This window comes from Mus pahari, chromosome 12, assembly GCF_900095145.1.
Source record: "Mus pahari chromosome 12, PAHARI_EIJ_v1.1, whole genome shotgun sequence".
NCBI classification, from domain to species: Eukaryota; Metazoa; Chordata; class Mammalia; order Rodentia; family Muridae; genus Mus; species Mus pahari.
In genome coordinates, this window is record NC_034601.1 from 88,727,285 (window position 1) to 88,755,045 (window position 27,761).

General features: G+C 48.0%; 1 protein-coding gene across 1 annotated transcript; it reads right to left on the bottom strand.

The window, feature by feature from the left end:
* Positions 1 to 212: 212 nt before the first annotated feature.
* Positions 213 to 20,942, bottom strand: Ripk4 (receptor interacting serine/threonine kinase 4). Its single transcript, XM_021209692.2, has 8 exons — positions 20,698 to 20,942; positions 12,377 to 12,668; positions 8,793 to 8,941; positions 7,385 to 7,434; positions 5,309 to 5,467; positions 4,597 to 4,700; positions 3,179 to 3,443; positions 213 to 2,518 (listed from the first exon to the last, which is right to left on the bottom strand). Exons 1-8 carry the CDS (start codon positions 20,877 to 20,879, stop codon positions 1,359 to 1,361), a joined length of 2,361 nt encoding a protein of 786 aa, XP_021065351.1. The 5' UTR covers positions 20,880 to 20,942; the 3' UTR covers positions 213 to 1,358.
* Positions 20,943 to 27,761: the final 6,819 nt, after the last annotated feature.

The window sequence follows — 27,761 nt, forward strand, 5'->3', positions numbered from 1 at the left end:
AGAAATGCAAACATTGATGCTAGGAGTTCCTCCCCACAAGATCTGGTATATCCAAGAAAGACAGATGCTCTGGGTCATCCTGTATCCAGAATCTCCCATGCCCTGTGCTGTATCATATGAAACATCTCCAATCCCCATGTTACTGCCCCAGACCTCTAGTTTTCAAGAAGCAGATAATTAGAGCTTATTGATAAGAAATAACAGTCTGTGAATTCCAAAAGTAGGCGGAGTCCTTTATTGACATAAAACATCTCCTATGGTCCCCGTGTTTTACACAAGAGAGGGAGACAGTGAAGACAAATTGAGGCATATTAAAACATAGCCAGCTCCACTATTTCCTGTCATGAAAAAGTATCCTGTCCATGATTCATGTCAAAGTACACAGTACATTAATATCATTCTGTGCCATAGACCATGCTATAGCAGGTTTGCACACAGGTCACTTCTACAGTGACAATGTTCAGAACACAAATGGGGAAGGTACAACAAAAGGCTATCAGATCTGACTCCTCAGAGTACAACCATCCCCAATGGCCACCTCTGCCCACATTCATCTACTGTAGCTAGAACATAGCAGAAGTTGCCAATGGGCAAGTCAGCAAAGTCCTTGACACAAACCATCACTTCACCAAAAGAGCCTGAAAGAGCGAACTGTTTGACTAAACAACTTTTAGTATAAAACCCATTTACAAAAAATTTTCCTGTAACTTTTATATATATGGTTCTGACGTTTTAGCTGAGAACTCAGCAGGGAAATCAGGGGAAAGAGGCATGGTGATCTAGACATCAAAACTAAAAACCAAAACCAAAACCAAATGAAACAACAGTTTCATGCTGGCAAGGCTGTTCAGTGTTAGGGCCAGTTCTGTGGTTTTATAATCACTCCCTTTCTAGACTCCAGCAGCCAGATCCTCACAGGTCTCAAGCAAAGCTACCATGTCATTCATCTATTAAGAACCCACTATGTCTCCAGAGACAGCTACTCTGCCCATCACAATAAGAAGACAAAGGACACTGCCCTTCTCACATCTCTACTGAAGATGTCATGCTCCAAGCAAGCAGAAATGGCTTGCTCTAGGACAGAGGAGACATTCTTGTATAGGCTTTGTCATTAAAGGCCTGCATCAGCAGCCAATCAATACCACAGTGACATAACACCAACCTAGTCCCATCTGACATCAGACACTTTGGCTACTGTGCCCCAAGACAGCTACTCTTGCCTTGTCCATTAGCCTCTGCTTGGTCAGTGTACGGGCAGGTCACCAACAGGGTGAGCAGTGTCCCATGACCATTATGTCCCCACAAGGAAACAAGGATGGGCCAGAAGCCTACACGAGCCCTGGTTCTGTGGTGGCAAGCTAGGTCTTGCTGCGTCGGAGCAATGTGGCAGCAGAGCTCTGGCCTCCTTGGAACTTGAGACTCTGCAAGTTGATGTGTGCTCCATGTTTGAGCAGTGTCTCCACAGTCTGTGAATGCCTGCCCTGAGCAGCCAGGTGCAGTGCACTGAGGCCCTGCTCATCAGACAGGTCAATGAGGTCAGCACTGACCAGCTCTTCTACCACCTCTGAGTGTCCACGGGCAGCGGCCAGGTGCAGTGCTGTCTGATTCAGGGGACCCCGGGCCAGCACATCAGCCTTCTCCTCTATGAGCAGCTTGACAGTAGCCAGGTGTCCATTCCGGGCTGCCAGGTGCAGGGCGGTATAGCCCTCTGAGGTCAAAGCCTCCTTGCCAGCACCACGATGCAAGAGCAGCCGGGCAGTACTAGTGTGTCCAGTCTCTGCGGCAACATGCAGAGGTGTCTGTGCCTGCAGGCTGCAGATATTAACGTCAGAACACAGGTCAATGAGAATGCGAGCCACACGGTAGTGCCCCCTCTGAGCAGCCAGGTGCAGGGGTGTCCTCCCGTCTAGTGTCTGGGCATTCACACTCACCCCAGGCTGCTTGGCTAGCAGCTTAACAATGGGCAGGTGGCCCTGCCAGGCAGCATAGTGCAGAGGCAACCAGGCATCCTTTCCCTGCAGGCCTACATCTACACCACGGCGGAGCAGGGTGCGCACAATGTTCTCCTGTCCATGCTGGCAGGCTACATGCATGGGTGTTCGGCCCTCAAAGTCCACCTCATTGACAGAAGCATTCTTCTCTAGTAGAAGCCTTGTGCTGGCCTCATCCCCATTCTGGGCTGCAAAGTGCAGGGCAGTCCACTGGTCTTCATCCTTGGCATTGACACTGGTCTTCCGGGCTAGCAGTAGCTCCACAATTCCACGCCCCTTCCTCTCCACAGCCATATGCAGTGGTGTAGAGCCCTTCCTGTTGGTCAGGTTGGGGTTGGCATTGTTAAGCAACAGCCACTTGACACACTCCTCCTGTCCGGCCTCCACAGCCAGGTGCAGCAGGCTGGCACTGCTGTCTAGAACCAAGTCCACATCTTGGGGCTGTAGGATCTTCATCAGCTTGCTGGTATCCCCTGATATGATGGCATCCACTAGCTTCTTCTTCTGGATGTCTGTGGGGCCCAGATCTACAGGGAGAAGAGAGACAATGTCAGAGATCAGAGTAGGGCAACCACTAAAGAATGTGGGCTAAGGTTTGGGGACTGTGGTCAGGTGGACCACACCTCTAAGGACTCCGAACAAGGACATTCAGGATACATCCTTTATTTGCAGGTCTTAAAGCATCTACCTTGGGGAGTACAGTTGATGTCTCCAAAGCATTCCTCTGTTGATTTGCAGAATAAAAACACTTTTTTTTACCCCAGGGTTGGGAAAGCCCTCCCCAGTATAAACACAAAAGTTTGGGGTAGGGGTTATCTGGAAGTGTCTGAGTATGAGGCATAAGGCTGGCAAAAGTACAGTTTCCAGGTGTCACTAGTTTCATTAGATGGGACTTGAGGTTTCCAGGCTGTAGACTTGAGACCAACCTCTGCCCCAGGGCTGACTCAGCAGGTGATGTGGTTTATCTTCCTCTAGTGTTAGACCCCAACATAACCATACCACTGATGTGGGAATTTCTGGATCAGTGGTCTGAGCACAGGCTATGATGACACCAAAAACTCATTAGAGAAAACAGAAAGAAGACAAGAATTACCAGGGCAAGAGACTGCAGCACGGTAGCTGCTTAGACTCTAACACAACTCACCAGAGAGCCCTGTGCAAGCTCACCAGTGCTCAGAGACACTCACCGCCTGTTGAAGCTTCCCGCTCAAAAGACAGTGACAGCGATCCTCTGGAGGAAAAGGCTGAGTCTACTGAGGACACCCCCGAGAGCCTCTTGCCACTGCTGGATGATGGGAGCTTGCATTCAGAGGAACTTCGGCTGAGCTCCTCAGGGCCTTCAAGAGTCTGGGAGATCCCAGAGTCCAACTGTGACAGCAACTCGGAGAGACTGCAGTCATTATCGAAGGGGGGAGCAGAGGCACGCTTGAGGCGTGAGGACTCAGGCCTGGCCTGCAAAGATGGAAAGGGTAACAGTGAGGACTCTGCCCCTCTAGTCTCCATGTCAGAGCACAGAGAGCAAGACAGGGGGACCAGAAACTATTAGATAGAGGTCCCATAGCAATGGACTACCGTGGACAAAAAGTATCAAGAAGCCCCGAGACTCAGGGCTGCAAAGAAACCTCGTGGACTTCCCTGGCAGAAAGACACTGTAAGAATAATGACTTTGCAAAAACAGAAAAATTTAACTACAGGATGCTGCCACCCACTCGGGGGCCCTGTCTAGGCCACAGGCAGTCCTTGGGTGAGCTGTGAGAGCATAGTGCAGGCAAGGCCAGACCCAGTCTACCCATGACAGGCAGCCCAACAAGAAAGGAAAGCAGTTAGGCTGGGGTTCTCCTTTGCTCTGACAAAGCTTCAGACTTCTCAGGTATGTCAGTCTGGCTTAGGGCTATGAGAACAAGGGCACGAGGGTGGGGGATACAGGTCTGGTTGCTTCAAGAACAGCAGATTTCTAGTAACTAAGTCTGAGGATTTCTCACTCTTTCTGAGCCCTCCTCCCTTTGGGAACCACTGCCTTACTGTGCTTGCTACCTGTGTACTAAGTCACATCTACTTGCTGGCTACCAACATATAAGAGGTAGATTCTGTCCCTTTATTGTTGTCAGGAGAATCTTTGTCCCCAATTCACACCTGTCCCATAGCTGTTCTCCTCGGGAGAAGCTGTCCAATGCCAGAGAAGCCACCACCACCTCACCACCACTCCCAACCCTGACAATGGAGAGTTCCCTGCTTCAATCAATCATTACCCTTGAGGCATTCAGCTACCCCTGGCATTTGGAGCTTCTCACCACTCCTGAATAACCACATATACTTGTAACACAAACCATTTATGGGCAGACTGTGCTCAGATCCTCAAGCCCCACCTACCAGGGGCCCAGGAGGATGGAGGCCATCTGTCCTTCATAGTTCTACCTACATTTATTAATCTCTAGTGTGCTGAGCAGATGGGGACCCCCTACACACACACCATGGGACCTACACTTCTGGAAGGAGATGTAGGACAGGCTCAGAGGGAAATGGGGAGGAATTTTCAGGAAAGATGTTGGACTGGAAAATCCCACCACCAGCTGGAGGCCCAAAGATGCCTATCAGAGGTGCTTACCTCACTCTTGGACTCTAGAGAACTCTTCTCGCCTGGCTCATGAGCCAGGTCTTTTACCTCCTCATCAGGTTTTTCACAAAGGTCTTCTGTTTCAGAGGTAATTTCTATGAGAGAGAAAACAAAAAGGGCTGTCATTTAGATGTAACTCCTACATAATTCTATGGGGACAGAGGCAGTGATACCCCAGTCCCAGTGGGGACCAGCAGAGGACATGCCCAATACCATTGTCAGTTTGTAGAAAACACCCCAGGCATCACGAGAAGACAACCCACCCACCATCCTGAGTGGATGGGCAACCACCTGCGAAGTCTCGTCAGGATCTAAAAAGGTCTTTCTTAGTAACCTGCCAGACATAAAGGGTTAAAGCAATCAGGACTGGCAAGTGAACCCCATCTACTCATGTCTCCCCAGATTCATGTGGTGTGCCTAAGTGCACACCACTGTACCTGAACTTGAAATCCAGGATTCTAAGCTCCCTGGAAGCAAATGCAGCCTGCTAGGAGAATAAGTGGACACTGGGTCTGACAACCCATCCCAGCTCTCAGTGTTGGGCAGCCAAAGTAGGGGATGGGCCAACCTGTTAGTGGTGGGCTTGTTTCATCCCTGTCTCTGCACACATTGTTCTCCACCTGAGCTTGGCCCTCAACCCTGTCCTGGTCATCTGGAAAAGCCATCGCACAGCAGTGATGAGACGACAGGGAAGGGCACTCACCTTGGAAGGTGGGCCGCACCTGTGGGTCTGCATGCCAGCACCGTTGCATGAGCCCTATCAGGCTGGCACAGGCACGTGGCCGGGGTCTGCAGATGGGTGGCAGCTCTGGGCGGTGGCCCTTTACCACTTTCACCATGATGTGTAGGATGTTTTTCTCATCTGCAAAGAAGAAACAGACATCAAGACTTTGAGGAGAAGGAGATGGCTCCTCACTGAGATGTATGGACAAGTGCCAGGGATATGCTATGACATGCCTATCACCTAGAACACTACCAAACCTGGTAGTTTCCCTTTCTAAACCTGGAGTTTTCTTTAATCCATATCCTTATAAGACATAACATTCTCTGTTTTTCTCAGATTTATAAACTCATGGGCACAGATGCTGCCATTATTATTACCAACCAACCCTAATTAGGAAGGGCTCAAGAGGGACTCTCAGTGGGTGACCTTCGGCTCATCTTAAACCACACAGCCCATTAGCCACTTGTTCCCACGGGCATTTCCCCACCCCTACATTCCAAGCACACCCCACAGAGCAGCAGGCACCTATTGGCAGGTATGGAAAATTGGCCCACAGTTGCCATCGGCTGCCAGGTCCACACTGACGCTTTGTTCACTTTCCCGTTAAGTCTTGTGCAATGCCTATCTCTTCAGTATCTGCAGGTTACTTCCATGATAATCCAGCCTTCCAAACCCAGCAATCTTTCCAGATGCAGTGAGAGCCAAGAGAACACCTACAAGATTTTTTTTGCTGCCAAAGCTTGATGGGGTCTACATGGCATCTGAGAAATTCTGCTGCCTGATTCTCCTAGTTAGTAGGTAACAAAATTTGAGAGCCTAGAACCTCTACCACACACCTGACTCAAGAGTCAATGCTATTAGACAATTTCACACCCAACAGGTAGGCTGTCATGCTGAAAATTATTCAGTATGTGGCCCTCCATGATGGGGAACATAAAGAAAAAGCAATGGGGGAAGGACTGGAGAGAAGGCTCAATGGTTAAGAACACTGGCTGCTCTTGCAGATAATCCTGGTTCAGTTCCCAACACCCGCATGGCAGTTCAAAACTGCCTGGTAAGTCTAACTCCAGGGGAATTCAATGCCCTGTTCTGACCTTCATAGACTCCTGCACACAGGCAGTGTACAGGCATCACTCAGGCAAACACAAATATACATAAAATTAATATTCTTTTAAAAGAACAAACAGTGGAAGGCAGGAACATAATAGAACCACTCTGCTAAGTGCTTAATAAACTCCCCAAGCCCCCTAAATCCTGAGTGCTCAGAGGATCTTTTCTCTACCCTTCCGCTTTTCCATGCCTGGTGTGAGTGTGTGACTGTGCTAGCAATGGGGCCTCAACTTGAGGGCTCTGATTTAGTGATAGCTGCCTGTCTGGTGCTGGAGATGGAACCCAGGGCCTCATATATACTGAGCATGATCTCTATTTTCAAATATCTTTGGTCATACCCCATAGTGTAACTAGCCAGAGATGTCATAAAAGAAAAGAGACCTTTCTTGTCCCAATGCAGCTAAAAATGACTTAAATTTTATAAACTTGAGTTGATATGCTAGAACTTCTGGAGAGGGGCCAACCACATGAATGTTTTTACTGCTATTCTCAGTGTGTTTAGAATGATTAACACAGTAGATCCTGCCATATGTGCTTTACACCATTTGTTTTTTAAAGGGATGGAAAAAGGAAGGTGAAGGAAGGATACCTTGTTATACAGACTTTTAGCAGCACAAAACACTAAGTAGCATCAAAGAATAAAGCTGCATATGGTCTGATGGTCCCACAATTGACCTGTCCTTATGTAAGGAACACAGCAGAAGGGCTACGCCTGAAGTACTATCAACATAAACTTGATAAATGGGGAAGAAAGTCCACATAGGTGTTTTGTCAAGCTCCTGCAAAATCTGGCTGTGAGCCTTCAATATACTTGCAGGGTGGGCATAAGGCCACATATCTTGAAGCCCTGGGGGACCCAGCCCAGCCAAGTACAACCCAGAGGCACTGTGGAAGGGCTGAGAAGGTGCAAGCACATGTCTACTGTCTTTGTGCAGAGCCACTTACCTGCAAATGGCTTCTTCTGTGTAAGCACACCCCAGATCACAATGGCAAAGCTGAAAGGGAAACTAGGTATCAGTTGGTGCTGTAGCCTCAGGTTTGATAAAGAGTTTCCAAGCTCTGGGCTGCCATCTCACAGGGGCACAGACCAAGTACTCAGACATCTGGAGGCACCTTTGCCCCCTGTTCTTCTCGCCTTGGCTTCAATCCTTTAAATCCAAGGTCAGGTTCTGTCTAAAATACTCTTCTAAGAGGCCCTGGTAGGCTTCATCAGAGAGTAGCTAAGAAAATATATAGAAAGTACTAAGAAACAACAAGCTGAGCCTAAAACCCTCTCAGCTACTGGCAGACAAATAACAAATGTTTAAATAAGTAAAATTTTCGAGATACACTGAAAATGGCCTAATCTTAAAAAAAAAGACTGAAAATTGAGCCTGATTCATTAACTGGAAAATGCAGGTTCAAAAGTTAAAACCAACATTAAAATAAACAAAGTACTTGACTATCCCCAAACTCTGCAAGCCCTGACTAGTTTCCAGAGAGCCATGCCCAGTGGGACTCACTGTTCAAAAGCCCAAAACTGGCACATTGGCTTCTGTCAAACCAGTTAGCTGGGCCTGGTGACAAGACAGAGCTGGCTGCTCTGGTCCTTTCTTTTCCAAAAGGTTTTCAGAATAGGACCCTCGCAATCTGAGGAGGAAAGGGAGGTAGTTCTTAGGTACACAAATCCTGGATGTCAGATCCAAAGAGAACTCCATTTCCCCAATTCTGATGGTTAGAGGAAAGCCAGCATTAACCAGGAACTTCAGAAGCAGGCTCCCCTTTAACAAAAGGAGCCATTTCCCTATCACTAGCAGAAGGGACAATTGGCCATCTGGGCCAAAGCTCATGCTGGGTCTCTGGGCCAAAGCTCATGCTGGGTCTCTAGGCTCCTTCAGTATTCAAAGAACCTGCCACATATTTTAAAGCCCATGCTGGCATCCTGGCTCTTCTTGCCTCCCCCACCCTAAACTTGTCCAACTCTTTTGCCTCAGCCACTCATTTTCCTTATATCCTTGCTGTGTTCCCTCTCTGCCTTCCTTTCTTGATCAGTCCCGCCCCCTTCCCACTCTCTCTCTGCTCTACTCCTTCGCTTCCGGCTAGGCCTGGGTTGCAGGCCATTTTCAGACTGGAACAGCCTCTTTGTCAGCCAGCATCACCCACAGGAGAAAAAAGTCATTCAACGCCCCTGGGAGCAAGTACCTGCCAGCTAAAATCCCCAAGTCCAACAGGCACACACCATCTGCATGTGCATCAAACCCCAAGGCTGAATGGTACCCCAGAGCTTTTCTAGAAACTGCTGCTCAGGGCAGGAGCAACAGTGACACTTAGAGCTCTTAGCCTGGCACCTAGGGCATGGTGACATATCACACACCTGTATACATCATGCTTGGTGTCAAACAACCGGCTCTTCTCACGAATTCGCTCTGGAGGGAGGTAGGCGATTGTGCCAAACAGGCCATCCATGCTGAGGTCATGAGAGTGGGACATGCCATTGCACTTGGCCAACCCAAAGTCAGAAATCTGTAAAAGCAATCCAAAGGAGATATGTCAGCTTCAAAGGGAGCTACTGTGGCACATCTCCCTCTGCTCTATTGGATGGTGGTTCCCCAGCACATGCTCTAGGGGCTCACCCCCAAACAGAAGGGCTGTGCTCTGGACCGCCCTATCTCTAAGCAGGCAGGAAACAGGGATGCAGAAGGGCCAAGCCTGGATGTACCATCATTATTATAAACTTGATGAATGGGTAAGAAAGACACCATGCAAACAGAATGACAGCCAGCCCTGCTTCTGTAAGGCTTCACATCCACCCTGGTGGCTGACGGTCACAGTCAGCATGAAGGAAGGGAAAAACAGCCTTTAGCTTTCAGGCCAAGGGAGCCACGTGACAGGCTAGGGCATCTATCATCTATCGTCAGTCCGGTTATGCAACCTTCCAGCTGGGGCAACTACAAGTGCCAGCAGGTCCTTTAAAGCGCAACACGCCTTCAGAGAGCTTTAGAGTGAGCAAAACACACGCCTCATCACCTTCCGGGCTCACTAGTCTACTCCAGACTAACCCCTCCCTTGGTGATGAAGTCACTGTCAGGACCCCCATCTCTACTTCCAGAGTTCACAGGGGAGGCAGGTTCCCCATTGGTGAAGGAGTCCTTGCAGCTCAGACCTGCAGGCAGCTCTGGGAGTCTCCCTTTTCTGCCGATGCTACCACATCCTGGTGCAAACCAGACCCTTTGAAGCACTGTATTTGTAAGACCCAAGTAGCCTTCCAGTGTACATATAAATGGCCCTTTTCTAGTCTCCTTCAAGGCTGATGTGGTTTTAAACCTTTTAATTCACTCCTGGACTTACCTTCAAACACACCCTGGTAGTAACAGGAAATGGGCTGAGTCAGGATTCTTGTATCTAGACTGGCCATACCCATGAAGGGAGCTTACAGCCTAGTGTCATCAGTGCCGAGTCAGGAAAAGAGCACTCCTGTTTGTTTTCAGCTTCTTGTCAGTGACTACCTTTTCTGGTAATAGCCTGGTACCACACAAAAGCAACTTTTCAAGCTCCTTTCAGGGTGGCTCAGGTGAGGAGGTAGCCTCAGTATCCCAGCTTTGGGACAAAGTCCCTTCGTGTGAATAGAACACCTTCTTATCATGACTCCACACTTCCAGCCCAGCCATCCAGCTGACACTGTAAGAATTACAACTGCCACCAGGCTGAGGGGACAATGGCCTGCAAGGGACTGTCAGCCCAGAATTTGTCAAGGGCAGCCCTTACTTCCTCAGTGAACAAGCATTAAGTGCCTGTTGTGTACCAGGTCTGAGAAAACACCTAGATCAGCTAGCACCCAGACCTATAAAAAACCATCTACTAGTGACAAACTAGGTACCAGGACATCACTCTATACTCTCAAAGGGACACTGTGTGTGTGAACTCTAACCCTCACTCATCTAGATAGCAACCCAGAAGTAAAGTGTCTTTACTCCACTAATCAGCAAAGTTGTGTCCTTGTCCCAACTCTTGACTGCACTCAAGGACAACACTTGGAAGAGGATAATACTGTGTCCCCTCAGAAGCACATCACAGCTCTCCCAAACACCCACACACCTCTCAGAAGAGGAGGGCAATATACAAGGGGATGAAATATTAAACATTGGCTGCACCTAGGGCAGTACCTAGGGACTCTACCGAGACCGTGGGTAGAGTGACTTGGGCTATACCAAACCAATGGCCCCCCAAGGTGGTGCTGGGTATATACTCACAGCATCCTTAGTTAAAGCACATGTGCTACAGCCAGCTCCCATTCAGTAGTTCTTAAAGACACAAGAGCCTCCATGCACCACCCTCCTCCCAGTACTGCCTGCTGCTTCCCTTACCCCTCTCAAATGCCCAGAGTTTTATGTGATTTTTCTGAGCTTCCTTCCACCTCAAGTCTACTCTCTCCTGCATTTGCATGCCCTGCTGCATACAGAAGCAGAGCCTGCCAGGTATGCCAGGGGCTGTCTGCACCTTCTACCTTCACAAACCACTCTGGCTTTCTGTGATTGTGGTGTGTAAGAGGGTTTTCCTGAACATGTCATGTATGCATGGTAGTGGGTTGTCAAGATCTCTGGAAGTTATTATTTCAATCTCTGCTCTAGACCTGCAGCCACCAAGTGACTACACTGCTCCTCCACTCTGTGGTGAGACCCTGACCCAGAGTACAGGCTTGTTATTATTTCCCTTTTCTGGTTTAGGTGTCGTATATGAGAGCAATGATTTTTATGATCCACTGAGCCCACAGGCCCTGTTCTGTCCAGGAAGAGTAGAAGCTGAGCTCTCCCAGTCACAAGGAAAAAGAACCCAAGAAAATTCAGGTCACAAGAAGATGCTGGAAGCCACCTTGGATGATATGCTGGGCAATGTCTACCTAAGCCACAACTCACAGCAACTGTACAGAGTGGAAATCAATTTCTCTGCCTGGCTGAGTCTGAGTCTATGAGCAGCTTCACACAAGTCACACAGGTTACTGTGTACCGAGTCAAGCTGAGTTTCACGATGAACCTCCTAAATGTCAGGCCAGCAGGGTGGCTCTGGGGATGTTATACAAGCAGACATATCTCAGTGGCATAGGCTGGGGACATTGTTCCTCATGTGAACAATGCTCCAGGGCCCTCTGTCCCTCTCCCTCACTTGGTCCATCCGCTTTCTTGCACACAGAGGAAGGGAGGTCGTGATTAGTACTGTGGGCCCATGACCTGGACTCCCCAAGGCCATGTGCATGACAAAATATATGAGAAAAGTCCATGACAGGTGCTGCCACTGGTGTTGAAGCAGAGGTGTTCAGAGGAAAAACATGTCCAAAGCCATACAACCCGGTGCAAACTGTCAATACTTATATCCAGGCACATTGCACCTGTTTCCTGTATCACTCTTCACACTCTATTTTAAAAATTTAAAAAAAAAAAAAAAGAATCAATACTGTAGACCTCACATCAGTGACTGCCCAAAGCTTCCTAGCAGAGAACAAACAGATGAACAAGTCCTCTTCACACCCTGTGTCTAGAATACAGCACCTATGCCACAGTCCCAGAACACTGAGGAAAACCAGGTTCCATTATCAGAAGACACAAAGTCTCGCCAGTCCATAATCCAACTTCTGATGCGATTTCTCAAGACAATAAGCCTGGGACCCTTAAGTCCCTGCTCTGCTTCAGGGTGTTCAGAACCTAACATGCCAGGATATGGAGAATCCCATGGGTTTATAAGGGTCACTCTTCCAAGAACCTATCATGTTCAGATCAAGTGTGACCAGCTGGGTTCTCCAGTGGGTCTTACAGTGAAAAAGGCCCTGGCTTCAAGTTGTCTGCTCCAAAGACAATCACTTCCTTTCTCAGGCTCTATTCCAGAATCCCAGATCATCTAGATAGAGCCTCCCTAAGGCATCTAGCATCCTGGTTGTCCATTCCCCAGAGCACATGCTATCCCTACCTTGACATGGTAGTGGGCATCCAGCAGAATGTTCGCTGGCTTCAAGTCTAGGTGCAGCAGTGGTGGAGACATGCAATGCAGGAAGTTCATGCCCACAGCTGTCTCATGCACGATGCGAAAGCGCAGGTCCCAAGGCAATGGCTCTGAGGCCAGCAGCTTCTCCAGGGAGCCTGTCTCCATGTACTCCATGACCAAGCCAACAGGTTCCTGGCATATGCCATACACAGGTAGAATGTAGCGGAACTTGGCCATCTCCATCTTCTTAGCTTCCTCCAGAAGCTCCATGCGTTCCCTGAAAAAGTTCATAGATATGAGGGTACACAGCTGTCACCTTGCTGAACACGGAGCCACTGGTCAAGATACAACCAGTGATAAATACGCATGGGTGCGAAGTTCACCGTCGTAGAATTAAACCCACCTCTGCACTTGGGGTCACTGTGAGGATAGAGCCTAGGAGTTATCTGGGTACCTAAAGGCAACGTCACGTCCCTTGTCTGTATGGAAAACTGCTAGCTAACTATCCAAGGACCGTCACTCTCACTTTCTGTTTAATCCCAACTCTTTCACTAACCCGATCACTCCTGGATCTAATCTCGAATGAGCCTGTAGCAGGAGTTGGGCAAGGGCCACACTTTCTACTGATTATACAGTCCCCATTCCTCTAACTACCCATAAGTGGACAACAGAGGCATTCCATATGTAGCCATCACTACCATGTACACCCAGGGCACTGACATCATCCCCAGCAAACTGTACCCATTAACCACCCACTAGACCACACATTCTCCTGTTTCTGAATCCGGGTACCCCAAATGTATGGACTCATCTCTACCATTCTTCCATGTCAGCCTTACTTCATAAGGTGTTTTCAAAAACCATTTATATTGTTGCACATATCCAAGTTTTATTTGTGCAGCCAAGCAATGGTGCAGGAATATACTACATCTTGCTAATCCACCCTCATGGCTATGGCCAACACTGCTTGTACTGAATAGGATTTTTTTTTTTTTTTTGACAACTTGACATATCTGGAGTCATCTGAAAAGGAACCTCAACTGAGAAAATGGTCCCATCATATTAGCCTGGAGGCAAGTCTCTGGGAGTCTTTTCTTAATTCAAGATCGATATAGAAGGGGCAAGGCCACTGTGGCAGATGGCCCTGGGTTGCATAAGAAAGCAGGCTGAGTAAGCCATGGAGCAAGCTAGGAAGCAGTGTTCCCCCAGAGCCTCCGCTTCAGCTTCTGCCTCCAGGTTCCTCTCTGACTTTCCTTTACATCAGCCTGTAACCTTTAAGATGAAATATTTTCTTCTGAAGCTTCTTTTGGTCAGTACTTGTATCACAGCAACAGAAAGCAAATTGTTCTTCCTGTTTGCTCCTGAAAATAATGCCTATAGAGCCTTCATGTTAGTTCTTCTGGGCATCTGCCCAGAAGCAGAGCTGCCGGATCATGTGGCAAGTCTATGCCTAATGTCTAGAGAAGCTGTGGTGTTGCTGACCACAGCCTGCTACTTCCTAGCCAATGACCTTCCACTGGGGCTGTCTCTTCACACGTGTAGGCACAGTCTGTGTCAGAGACAGCTGATTTGCCAGCTACAGCCACAGGTTCCTTGTTGTTTATACAGATGACAACTGCTGTGCAATGGCCTGTGCCAGCAACAGAGGTCAAAAGTCTCAGTGTACACTCAGGGTAAAGGGCCCCATCCCAAGAGGGTGTGCCTGAGCTACATAGGATCCGGGTCAGTGTCTTTCCAAATACACACAAGAAAGTACTCAGGAGGGTGGGAAGAGGTTCTCATGGCAGGGTTACAAAGTCTGCTTTCTAGTAATAGAAAAACTCCTTAAAGGACACTTCTAGAACTACTCCTAGAGAGAAACCTGTTGGAGCTGGGAACCGGGTAACCTTGGTGTCCATGAATAGGCCTGGTGAGCTGAGGTGCCTTGGTACCTCCCCAGAAGGCAGGCAAAGTAACCTGAGACTCACTGGGTCTTCATTAGTCCCCCATAGGGGCTCTTCTGGATCTAAAGTGGCTGTTGTGCTGGAAGACCCAGAACAGTGCTAACAAGCCACTTCCTAACCTGACGCCCCCTCTGAAACTGTAGGAGGCTTCCAGGTTTCCCTGGCCTCATGCAGGAAGGACAAAAGGCAGGCAGGCAGAGCTGCATGAGCACCAAAACCACAGCAAAAAGCATCATACTCTGGCAGGTGAAACTGTCACAGTTCTAAGGGCTGAAGTGTTTAGCCCTTTGCCAACCACTGCCAATCCTACCTGTATGTAGCTTTGAGCCTATTGCTGGAGAGACAGGCAACAGATGCCTGGCTAAAAACGGAAGCATCTGGAATGAGTCATTAAATGACTTCAGGACAGCGTCTAGCATGATGTGTTGATCCAGCCTTCTGGAGACACAGCCGAAAGCAGCTAGTCACAGGAGTACAGGGTACTTGGAATGGGTGGACAAATACCCTCACACCAGGATCTTGTCCACTGCTCTCTTTCTCCCTGGAAGGCTTCAAGAGTCTGGCCCCAACAGGAGGCAGAACCCTGAGCACCATACTTGCCTTGGACACTGACAGTTTAGAACAGGGTGGAAGACTCCCAGCCCTGTTCCTGTACTCCACAAGTATCTGAAAAACAGGCCATTAAAGAGCTAGATGCCCAGGTCAAGCATTAACAAAATAAAGCTGGTACTTGTAGGAGAAGATAGAACTTCTTGGGCTGGGTTCCTTTCTCCCCAGGGGATGGCAGGAGCTGGGGACCTTCCTGTTCAGTCCCCATACACAGCATCAGTGACCTACCATCAGCTGCTGCTTGGCCTTCTGTGTTAAGAATAAAAGTTATAATTTGTGGTACACCCCAACCCCATTCATTTTCTTCTATTAAGTGCCAGCTTGCACCTTCCAGGGTGGGTATCCTTTGTGCCCAGGTGATGGGTCCCTACACTCTGTGAACTGAGGAGGTACACCTGCCCATCTCCAGTCTAAGGAACTCATGTCTGTAGGCTGACTACAGCATGGGCCACTGTCCCCACTCTCTGGACATCTTTACTCAGCCAACCTAACCTATCTCTTTATTTGAACAATGGTTTTAATATTCACAGCTAACTTCTGCTGGTAGCTCTTGGTACCCGATCCCAGCAGCCCTGCTGGCAGAAAATGGCTAGTTCTACCCTCCTCACCTCTCAAAATTCTCCAAGTTCTCTCTCCCTGCCCCAGGCCCTTTCCAGGACACAAACCTCATTTAAAAAGAACAGAGCTTTAGGGCTGCTGACCCCAGCACATTTACACGGGCTGTACAGCAGGCTGGAGGGAGCACGTGACCTCACCCCCTTGCCCTGGCCACTTGCTTCAGGGCACTTAACTGGAAACTGGCCATTGTTTCCTGGGTCAAACATCAGTCATCCTCACGGTTGCATAACCAGAAAAGCTCAGGGCAGAAGGGACTAGCACTGAGGCAGAGTCCTAGGACATCCAGAAAAAACTTTCAAAGCCTTTGTTATCTAATGTCCTCGGAACTAAAACACACAACATTATCCAGATGCTCTGGAGACATGCAGCCTGGGGGCAACCTGCGGCCGGAAGCTCCAGCCTTTAGGTGTTATCAGGAGCACCTGCACTCTGGGCCTAAACTGTGTCAGCTTCCAGCCTGGGAGAGGCAGAAGGACCCCAGTATAAACAAAATTCATTTTATGTTGTTGGTTCTTATCATTTAAAATACACCTTTCTCATAAGCAACATTTCTGACTAATGTTGATAACAACATAGAAAGAACTGTACACCGTACACTGTAGTAATTCTGACTATTGTTCTAAAACCTGGAAGGATTTTCCGTCTTGTCCCTAGCCTGGATGCCTGGGTGGGGCAGGGATCATTGGTGGCAAGCCCAGGGCATGCTCCTGGTCGCCATTCTGTTCCATCCTATTCTTTCTGCTCACAATGAATAATGTTTCTGAGCCATAGAACCCACTGACTCCGGTTAAAACAAAACTTGATCTTTGCTTCTGCACAGTGCAGGAAGGCTGAAGTTATACATTCTCATCTCCTTTGTCCCTGGAATAGGGATGGTAACTCAGCCTCTGATGAGAAAGAGAAAAGATACCTCTGCCCCACTCTCACCCCTGTTTGGGGGCTCCATTTAGAAAATCTGTGTCCAAACAGGCAAAGTTAGGGTTACAATTTCTAAAGACTTTTTTTTTTTTTTTTTTTGGCATAGCTGGCTACTGAACCCAGAAACCCTGCACATGCCAGGCAAGGCCCTAATCATGAAGCCCCCCTGCTTCCCTCCAAGTTTCTTTCTTTCTTTCTTCTTTTTTTTTTTTTTTTTTTTGCCCAGACTGACCTTGAACACATGTCAATCCTCCAGTCTCAAATTCCTGATTACTGAGATTATAGCCTACGATACTTTTCAAAAGCATTTACAAATTCACACACTTGCAAGCCCATTTACCATGTCTGGTCTCCTACCAAGGGAGGGAACTTGTGTACAGAGGAATGTCAGGGTTAGCTAACACCCATCATTTCTGGAAGGTTTGCCTCCCAGCTGGAGAAATTACTGAAAAAGGGAGAGAGAACCTAAGACCGGGTGTGAATGAGCCTGATGGCTGCAGGCAACGGGGAGGTTGAGGGGGACTCAGCAACAGCTGCCAGGGAACTTGGGAAGCACTGCTGGGACAAGAGTATTTCAGCCTCTCCACTAGGCTCCTGCGCACCAATCCAATTAAGTTCCCAGGAGCCTCAGAGGGGTTCCCACACAGCTATTTTTAAAACTGACAAGAATCAGGCTTGTCCAATTGTCAGCTTTGTAGTTACAAACCTGGGGTTTGCTCGGGCTCGTCCCAACGAGCTGAGGCCCAACTCTGCATTAGCAGCTCTTGGGCCCCTGTGCCAGGGACTTTGTTTTTCTGAGCTCCTCTTAGCTGGGAGCAGGGAGAGGCAGAGGGCCCCTGGGTCATTTTGTTCTAAGATTGCCAGGCCTGCTCTCCTGTACTTGTGATCTCCCAAGTGAGAGTCAGCCAGGGAACAGGACCCCCCACCCCCACCCCAAGACACCTGGCCCCAGGAAGAAGGGAAATCAGATGAATGGGGAGATCACTTGTGAATTATGCCCAGGTTCTCTAAGTGTCCCCACCTTGGCCAAAAAAATTTTATAAGTGTCCCAGACCTGATAATGCCCTACCTTCCCTGATCAGAAATGGAGGATCAACAGCAGAAGAATGGGGCCTGGGGCAGCTGCTGGGGAGCCAAGAGACCCCCAGTTAGCTTGAAGGGTGAACAGCCCAGCCAGTGAAAAATGAGACTGGCCCACAGCTGTGGCTAAAGTAAAGACCATAAACAGCAGCAGGAAACTATAAGAAGAAGAGGTAGATGTTAGCTGGCCTGGGTGTCATTATGGATGGACACCACCCTCACAATCAGCTTTGAACACTACTTCCAGGACCCCTGGGGTAGTACCACAATGGCCTCTCCTTAGAGGTAAAGTTAGCAGGGCTTTGTCAAGAAGCCCATAGAGGGAAGACTATTTCCTCCTAGCAAAGTGTGGTTGGCTTTATTTATTTATTTATTTATTTTTAAAGACAAGGTAGGTCTCCTTGCATCAATAGTTCTCAACCTGTGGGTTATAACCCCTTTGCGGGCCACATATCAGATATTCTGCATATCAGATATTTATATTATGAATGAATCACCACAGCAGCAAAATAACAGTTACGAAGTAGCAACAAAATAATTTTATGGTTGGGGATTACCACAACATGAACTGTATTAGAGAGTCACAGCACTGGGGAGGTTGAGAAACACTTTCTACAAAGTCCTGATAGCTCTGGAATTCACTATGTAGAAAAGGGTGGCCTCAAACATAGAGCCCTGCCTCTGCCTTCCTGGTGCTCGGCTTATTTACAAGGCAGCAAAGACAAGCTTGTCTCTCCCTTCAGGGTTAAGCCAAAGGGGCCTGTCAAACATCACAGAAAAAGACCCCTCAAAAGCTTTAACTTCAGGAAACGAGATACACCTAAATAAAGGCATGTAAAAGAGGGTGAAATGTGTGTGATGCCTGGGGTGCCCCTCCCTTGGGGAAGCTGCTTTAGGCCCTCACTGCTAAGCCTGTATGCTTGTCAGTTTTTCCCTTCTCTCTTTCTGGCACGCTTTTTGCTAAACCTGCTCATTCTGATGCTCTGGGCATCTTCCTACTCTCTCTGTTTCTGAAATCTTTCCTTTCTCACTCACCCCCTCCCACCTAACTTCTTGAGGTTCACAACAGAGTCTTCTGCCTGACCTCTCAGAAAACAGGACATTTTCTTTTTCCCTTTTGTGTCCCTGCTGCCAAGACTGCTTATTGGCCCTGTTGTTTTCTCTGAAACCTCAAAAAGTTCCTTCAAGTCCATGTTTAAATCCTCTTATCTCTGAGACTAAGACCCTGCAAATAAGACGTGTCCTCTGGCTGGGGATGGGCAGTTGGGGCTAGGGTGGGGACTGCACACAAAGACCCTGGGAAAACTCTGTTTCTACTTCTAGGTAATGCTTTGCAAAGGCAGGCAAGGCAGGACTACAGCACAACAGACCAGGGAAAATCAGCCTCCCTCAACAGCTATTTCAAGCTTCAGAAGCAACCGGACTTACCTGCAGGGCAGCAGGCCCCTCAGGCACAGCAGAACCTAAGCATTTCCCAGCGGCACAACTCCAAGACTTCCTAAAGCAGGGAGCTTAAACACTTAACTTGTCCCGGGTGGGAGAAGTCAACCCCACATACAAAAGAGCAAAGGCAGCCCGACCTGGTGGCCAAGTACTTCCTGCTGGGTACTGCTGACCTCTACCTGCCTGCTGACATGCCACCACCTGCCTGCTTCAGTCAGGGAAGAAAGGCCTTGCAATTAAAGGACAAACAGTTCGACACAGGCTCTCTGCAAGTGGAAAAACCCTGCCTTTGACCTGGTCACCCCCCAAAAAAGACCTGTAGAACTGTACCGAATATTGACTCCAAGGACACCACACCTGGGGTAGTTCATATTTACCCTCCAATAGTCAAATTCTGTCAAGTATTTGATGGTGAATAACATTCACTCTGCCTAGAAAACAATCCCACTAAGTCTCTGTGGGCATAAGAAACATCCACGCAGAGCTGTTGTTGTTGTTTTGGGTTTTACCCTTGAAAAACTGTGGCTACTATTCAAAGATGGTTTGAATTTCACCAAAATAACCATAGGATTCCTCCTGGCCTGAAGGGTTCCCAGAATTGGAGTTGAGGAGGGTTTACACAGCATGGTGAGCTGGTAGTGATTTTAGACACCTAGTTCCCACCGTACCAGTTTCTAAGAAAAACTGGGTGCTAGCAAAAGGCAAGCAAGCAAGCACAAAGCACAAACACCCGATAGCTCTGACAGGGTATCCAGGCTAGAGATGAGGCATAAAGGAAGAAGATTGAGGTCTCATCCTCAAACCATGCCCCTTATTGTCACCCAGCCAGCCATAGGTCACTACTCCAAAGTAACGTTGGAGTTCAGAATTGAAGTGACTTAAGTCTGGTCCTACAGGCAGCTCAATGGAGTTTAAGAGCTTTCTCTGGGTAAAACGCAAACACCACCACCACGTCGGCTTGGTTAAAGAGGAAGTCATTTAAATCTGCCGTTCTGAGGCTCATACATAACCTATCACTACCAAACGTAAACAGTGAAACCTGGGGAAAATGTTTTTGAATAACTGCTCCGTACCTCAACTCCAAATTTACTCACAAACCACAATCCCCAAAGAGTTTACCGGCGACCGCTCTGAGTCCTTTCCTATCGCTGGAACAATCCGCTAGGAGGGACAAAGAAAGGCCCAAGGTGCCCGGGGGCCACCTGCCCAGGGTCAAAGAAAGACATTCCCAGGGTCTCACTCCTACCCTAAGTCCTCTAAAACGAAAGTGTGCGGAGAAAAGCTGTGGGAAGAATCAGATCTCAGACCCAAGCGAGACCCAGAGCCCTTTATGCGGCTGTGCGCCGCGGACGCTTCGCCAGAACAGAGCCGGTGCTTCCTAACGAAATAATTACGGTCTTACACCAATTTGTGCTCCGACGAAAATTACTAAGTGGAACTGATTCTAACTCGTTCACAAAGCGCAGAGGCCCACACGGCAATTTCTCTAAGCCCGGCGCGGACCGCAGCGTTTGGTGGGTCCCGAACGAGCCCGACGCACCTCGCAGGGCTCAGGGCCATCGCTCCGGGCCAGCTCCGGATCCCAGAAGCTCTGGAGCTGCGAGGGATCGGTGGCCTGAGTGCCGCAAACTCTCTTCCCCGGCCCTTCACGTAGCACGGAGCCCCCATCCCACCCGGCCCCGCCCGGGAGCTGACCTGTCGTCGACGTGCAGACTGGGCGAGCACTTGATCGCGAGCCACGTCTTCCAGTGCACATGGCGCACCTTGTACACCTGCCCGAAGCCGCCCGAGCCCACCTTCTCCCAGCCTGCGAATTCGCCCGCGTCGAAGGTGCGCAGCAGCCCCAGCGCCCACCGGCCCCGGCCCTCGCCCTCCATCGCGTGCGTTTCGCAGCAGCCTGGCTCAACCGTGACCGCCCAGGTGCTCAGGTGCGTGCCCCGCCCGCTGACGTCACTTCCGACGCTAGCCCCATCCCGCCCCGCCAGTCCCCTGGGCCCACCCCCCGACGCCCTCAAGGGAGCGGCTGCCCGTGAGAGTCTAGCGCCCGGTGTTGCGGTCCCACCAGGGATCCATGGAATCCCTGCGCTCCTAGGGGCGTGCGCTGTGGCTGGCCAACTTTTAACTGCAGTTGTAGTACGTACCTAGTTCACTTCTCACAGTGCTGCCCACTCTGCAAAACCCAACAAAATATAGTCTCCAACTGAGACGTGGACTTAGATCCAATCGCCAGGCTTGCTCAGGTTTCCCCGGTTATGCGCATCTTCGTTTGCGAATGTTAAATCCTACACAATGTTATCGTCTGGGTCAGTTCGTGTACCCGATGCCATTGGAGAAACAGAACATTCTGTGCCCTCCTGGGAGCCTTTTGTAACTGCACTCTTAGGTCCTGGTGATCGCTAATCTTTTTTTCTCTCCCTCCGCCCTCCCCCCCCAAAAAAAACATTTGTTTATATTAGAGTTACATAGTATCCAACCTTTGGGACTGGTTTTCCACTCCCCTTGCGTCTTTTTTTTTTTTTTTCCACCGAATTCCTCATAGGAGGTAACTGGTTCTGTAAAATTCAATCGCCCCTACCCTATAGTTCAAGCCTGTAAATTACAGTTCTGAGGAGACTGAGGCAGGGGGAATCACCTCAAGTTTGAGATCAGCCTAGGAACCCTTCAGAGGGAGGCCTTGTTTAAAAAAAAAAAAAAAAAACAAATATCCCTTCATTATGGAAAACAGTGATCTTTTAAAGGTAAACAAATGGCTGGAAAAGGAAGGATAATAGACCTGTTCATCTTTGGGAAAATTCAGTTTTGGGAAAATAGCCTGGTCAGAGGTGGAAGTGCCTGCTGGTTAGGTCTCTACCTTCATGAAACACTTGTGCCCACTGTGCTTAAGAGTGAGCTATTCCTCACCAAGGCAGATGAAAATTGGGCATGATGGAAGAAGGGGGGGGCGTTGTGAGGACAGTAATTCTGGAGAACCTCTCCTGAGAGGTAGGCTTCAAGTCACACCTAGTAACTGAGCCTTCACTCCTGAGCCTAGCTGGCTTCCCAGTGGAGGGGTCCACAGTCCCAGTCCTACATGCTTGGGGGGGGGGGTGGTCGAGGGAGTCTCCTGGGAGCCATAGGCACTGCCTTCCTTTGCCACATAATTTCTGAGTCCAAAGCAGCAGACAGCTATTTTAAATTCATCTGTAGCAAATATACCTAAAGTATAAGCTAACCCTTTAAGAATAATTAGAGCTTTTCAATGAATAAAAATAACTTGAAAGTAAACATAGTCATTATTTTGGTAAGGAAAAAAATTGACTAGAAAATGAGTCATGGCACCCGTTTCCAGGGTATCTTTCCAGGTATCTTTCTCTCCACGTTTCTAGTCTCACCCTGTCTGCTCAACTCCAGGGAGGAAAGGGGTGACTAACAGCCCATAGCAGTCAAGTAATAAAACACTCCAATTTCATTTATTTAATCATCTATGTGCTTCACTCAACAAATATTTATGGAGTGTCTGCTGCAGGCTTCATATGGAAACTGGAGCCCAGGGAGACCAAAACAGCCAGCCCACTTAGGGACCCAAGTCCAGAGATGTCACTAGGTTAAGCCCTCCCTGCTGCCAGTCTGTTAATCTGTAAAGAGGGAACCATATTCCTGGCTGGAACTTCTCTGGAGCACTTGCTAGCAGGTGAAGTTGACATCTCCAAGTGGGAAGGTGAAGCTGCAAGTTACAGTCATCTTTTGTAGGTCAAAAGATAAATGTACAGATTAGAAGAAAAACAGTAAGTGAGCAATGATGCAAGTTCTGTGCCCCCAAACCAGGAGGCTGCTGTACCGAGGATGCCTGCTACATTCATGGATCTGAGAAAGAACCTGTGTGATCACATGACACATGATCACAGACAGCTTGGATCCCAGCTGCAAAGCCCTGCCACAGTTCATATGCCTTGAATGTTTTTTAGCAGATGAGCTGGAAAACATGAAGTTCAACGTCGAGGTTTGCTTATCAACTAGGAAACTGGGGTGGATGGGGGGTGCTGCTCACATATTCAAGTCCCCTCACCTTCCTGATGCTTATCCTACCCTTAATTGTAAGAGTGGCAAAGCTGGGGTTCTATCTACACCAAACCCATGAGTAGACCTAAGTAGGTAATACTTGGATATCTTAGATCTTGAAGTGAACTCTTCTCCATCTGACCCATTTATTACTATGTCCAAACCAGTGAGGCTGGCAGAGGACCCTGAAGGGGACAGGGTAATTGCCTTTGGCATCTTCCCTGGAAGAGCATAGTTAAGCCTTGCAGGCAAAGAACTCTGTATTTGTGGCTGTTCTACCTGGGACATGGTCCCAAAGACTGTGGCTTCAAGAGAGTGAGCATCTCCCTCAGATACTCAGATGTGGGAGAAGAGCACCTGCTTCCATATAGTCCTACAAGCAGCCCTGAGATGATAATTTGAAAGCCAACACAACCAGAAGACTGCTAAACAATGGCAGTTATTTCCTACCCCTGTTGTGTATCTGGGCCAAGGGGCTTTATTTAAACAGTTATTTTCAAGTTCATGAACTTCAAGATTTCCTAGAGCAATCACAGTTCTGGGATGTAGTCAATCTTGGAGGCCCAGGAGTGTGGAGCTAAAGAATCCTGAAGCTTGAAGCCTGCCCTCCCCCTCCCCTGCCAGCTTCTTTTCTGCCAAAACTTGAGACCCACCAGTTGTATTTGAGTGGTGTTTCTAAAAGAATCCAGCCTGCCTTCATTCTAAAGACCTGGCTTTGGTGAGGCCTGGGGTAGGTATCTAGCAGCCCCTGGGGCAAAGGGCTGAAAATACCCTCCTTGACTCCCCAGGCTTGTCAGGCAATGCTTTCTGTTTACAGAAACACTCCTCTCTCAGAGACTCCACCCCCTTTGGCCCCTGATCACCACCACTCCCATCAGTCTTTCCCACACTCTTCTGGAGAACTTTCATTCATTCTCTGCCCCAGAGCTTTAACCCCATAATGACAGCCCAACTGTCCCAGGAGGTAGTGTGAAGCTATAGCCATATTGGCAATGACATATCTCTCTATTCCCTCCACACACATGCTTCTGTGACCTTAAAGTCCTCATTCAAAGGCTGGGGTGAAGCTCAGCACATGCATAAAATTCAGGGATGGAGCCCTGGATCTGCATAAACCAATCCCAGCACTTTGGAGGGTCAGATGCTCATCCTCGGCTACATAGCAAGCATGTGGCCAACCTAGGCTATTGGAGACAGTTCCCACAAACAAACAAACAAACAAACAAACCATCCAGGAACCCCTCCAACTAGACTGACTCACCTCCTTGAAGCCACTGAAATTGGAGTTAGAGCCTCCAGGGAACACCCTGAAGCCTTTGCTTTTAGCTATATTCTCAAGGGAATCCTATTTGGGGACTTCCTGGTGCCCAGGAGCTACTGTCTGTGCTCCCCATACCAGACTCACTCTACCCGAGACACCCAATCCTAGTCATTTTTGTCTAGTGTTTCCAGACCCAAAGCAGTACCTGATGGCCTTATTTGTTAGGTACTTAGAACCAAACAATTTCTAAGATATTATGAGAAAACAATCTGGCACTTCCTACAAAATTAAACCTCAAATTACCAGGGGACCCTACAATTCTACTTTTAGGTATATATCTTGTTTGAAAGGTATAATAATCATCTATATCTTGTTTATAGATATATGTCTTATTTTTAGGTATAATACTTGTTTGAAAATAAGAATTAAAACTAAAATATGAGTATAATGTTCACAGAGGCATTATCCACAATAGCAAATAGTAAAAACCCCCAAGCCCAATAATGCATGGGTGGATAAACCAACCAAGGCATCTTCACACTGTAAAATAACTATGCAGCCACCAAAAGAAGTAAATTCTGGGGCTGAAGAAAGGCTAGGTAAGCAAGCCCTGACAACTTGAATTAGACTTTAGAACTCACAAAAAAGCCCAGATGTGACCTGTGTCTGTATTCCCAGTAACTGGGTGGCAGAGGCAAGCGAATCACCAGAAGCTCACAGAAGCTCCTGAGCTAGCTGGGTTAGCGGCTAGGGTACACAACACAGAAACAAGAGAGACCCTGCCTCAAAAGCAAGGAGGAAGGAGAGAACCAACTCCCAAAAGTAGTTCTGTGACCTCCATGCCAGTGACATGGCATGTGTATGCATGCGTGTACACACACAAACACACACACACCACAAATTAATTTTTTAAAAATTAAAGAGCAAAGTTCTGATGTGTGCCATGTGGGTAACCCTTAAAGAGACAAGGTAAGTGATAAGAGTCACATACCAAGAAAGAAAGAAAAATCATGATGTATGTGATCCATTTACATGACACGTTCAGAGTAAATGAGCTCATAAGGGCAGGAAGTCGTCCCTGCCAAGGGTTGAAGGATGACAGGACTGAGGTTCCTGTCAGGTGAATGGCCATGTTTTAGAATTAGAGAGCATAGCTGGGTGGCGATGGTTTATGCCTTTAATCCCAGCACTTAGGAGGCAGAGGAAGACAAACTCTCTGAGTTTGAGACCAGTCTGGACTAGAGTTCCAGGACAGGCAGGGTACACAAGGAAATCATGCTGGAGTAAAAGCCAAAAATAAAAATAAAAGAAGAGAGAACATGTTGGTTGTTCATCTCTGTACCATTTGTGTTGCTTGTTTTTAAATAGTTAATTTTGTATTATGTAAACTTTACCACTACTTAAAAAAAAAACTACACCTTAACTACTTAGCAGGGTATCACAAAATTAATGCATATAAATTAAAGGAAAAGCCGCATGCTACTCTGGACTGCACCTCTAACCCTGCAAAGAAGAAAATAAAAAATTGACCTGGGTTAGCTATGGTGGTGCACACCTGTGTCCTAGCCCTAGAAAAGTGGAGGCAGGGAGATCAGGAATGTAAGGCCACCTCAGCTATGTTGTGAGTTTAGGGCCAACCCAGGCTTTGAAAAAAGAAAAACACTTGGTAATTACTATTTTTTTTTCAGGAGGGCATGGTGATACACACTTGGAACCCCAGCTTTCTGAAGCAAAGGCAGAAAGATGACTGCAAGTTCAAAACCAGCCTGGTCTCCATAGCAAGCTCTAGTTCATCCAGGACTTCACAGTGAGAGAGCTGCAGGCATACTTTCTCCCAGCGTGGGAACCTCACTGGGCCTGCTCTTACCCCACATTAGTGTGCACTCATTCTATATCACAACAATCTCTGAAAACTCAACTATGCAAAGACATGACATCATCAAAAGGAATTCGTTAATACTGCCTGGCATGGTGTGACATGCCTACAATCCTGTATCCTAGCGCTCAGAAGATGGAGGAGAAAGATCAGACAGAGCAACCAGGCAAGACCCTCATCTTCAAAACCAAATAAATATACAAATAAACCCAAACCAAACAAGAAATTATCTCAAACTAAAGTTGAAGTGCCAGGTTCATATGTTTCTAACAGACTTAATTAGCTCCCTCCAAAATTTGAGCTATCACACTGCCTTATGTGAGTTCTCTGTGCTGCCCTTCCCACAAGCCTGGGCTGTCCTCTTCTGCCTGGATGACTCTGTTTACTGCCAATGCTTACATGTTTCTTTAAATACCAATTGCCTGCCCCAGTTTCTTCTTCCTCTCTTGTTTATTTGCTATCACCTTTTCCTTTCAAGTGACTTTGTAAATACTGGCCAATTACTTCCCAAAGACTCACACCTCTGGAAGGCTTTCTTGAACATACAGACCCCACTCTCACTGGGGCAGCAGAGGGCAGGCCCTGATACCCACCTCCACACGTGTCACATGGATACTTAGGGCCCATTCAGGGAACTGAGCCTAGATTTTCCAGAGTAGAAACACAAACCATGGAGGCTGGAACATGGTTCCAAAGACAGACAGACAGACAGACAGACAGACATGGGCCACATAGAACATCAGTGAAAGGATGGAGAATGCCCTAGAAACCTCAACCCAGTGTGTATGATGCCAAGATAGCTGAAGAAAAATTAAACAGGCCTTCAACATCAGCTGCTGTTACTTTGAGAGAAGAAAGGGGAACAAGAAGGATTAGGGGGTGACAATAGCTAATGAGATTGATGTGCTACCCACAACTGAGAGGAATCAAAGCAAGACAATGCAAGGGTATATGTGACACACACACACCTCCGTTTATAGGCATACCCTAAAAGCCACCTTTCTTTCCAGAAAGCCACCCTGGATACTGGAGAATGCGTTTGACTCTGTCATGAAAGGTGTTCTTAGTGGCCAAGAAAGGGCTGTAGTCCTATCTTCAGCTGGAAAAAGTCCAGCACAGGGTCCAAAACTTTTCCCAGTGGATAGCCAGTGTTCCATGCAGACTTCAGGCAAGCTACAGAGGGCAGATCCACTGGGTCCAGTCTTGAGTGGTTCGGGGAACTTGGTTTCTTTTCACTAGTGTAGAGTTCTAAGGCCTGAACAGGTCAAATGCTCTATGAGAATGACTGACTCCACTCCTTGGCGCTGGCAGCCCAGGAGGTGACCATGTGCCTTCTCGGTAGCCTCCTTCATGTTCTGATGACTGACTAGACAGAATTACAGGAGAAAATTGAGTGACAGGCCTTTTCTGTGTGCCTTAAACTGGTTCTAGGGAATGGGATGGGGGACTTGCTAAGACCAAAGAACAGAATCAAGCACACAGCAATGCACCTGTTTGTCCCTGGGTACAGAGACACTCTTCAACAGGTAACATGAAATATTGTACACTTGCTGTCCAACAGGCTTTGGGTTGGATAAATCTTCC

Bases quoted from the DNA above. Each gene is read 5' to 3' on its own strand.
- Ripk4 (XM_021209692.2), bottom strand. From the start codon at position 20,879: ATGGAGGGCGAGGGCCGGGGCCGGTGGGCGCTGGGGCTGCTGCGCACC. The intron at 8,942-12,376 runs GTAGGGATAGCA...TTGCTTTTACAG, and splicing joins ATGCCCACTACCATGTCAAG to ATTTCTGACTTTGGGTTGGC. The intron at 4,701-5,308 runs GTGAGTGCCCTT...TCTCTCTCATAG, and splicing joins GGTGCGGCCCACCTTCCAAG to AAATTACCTCTGAAACAGAA.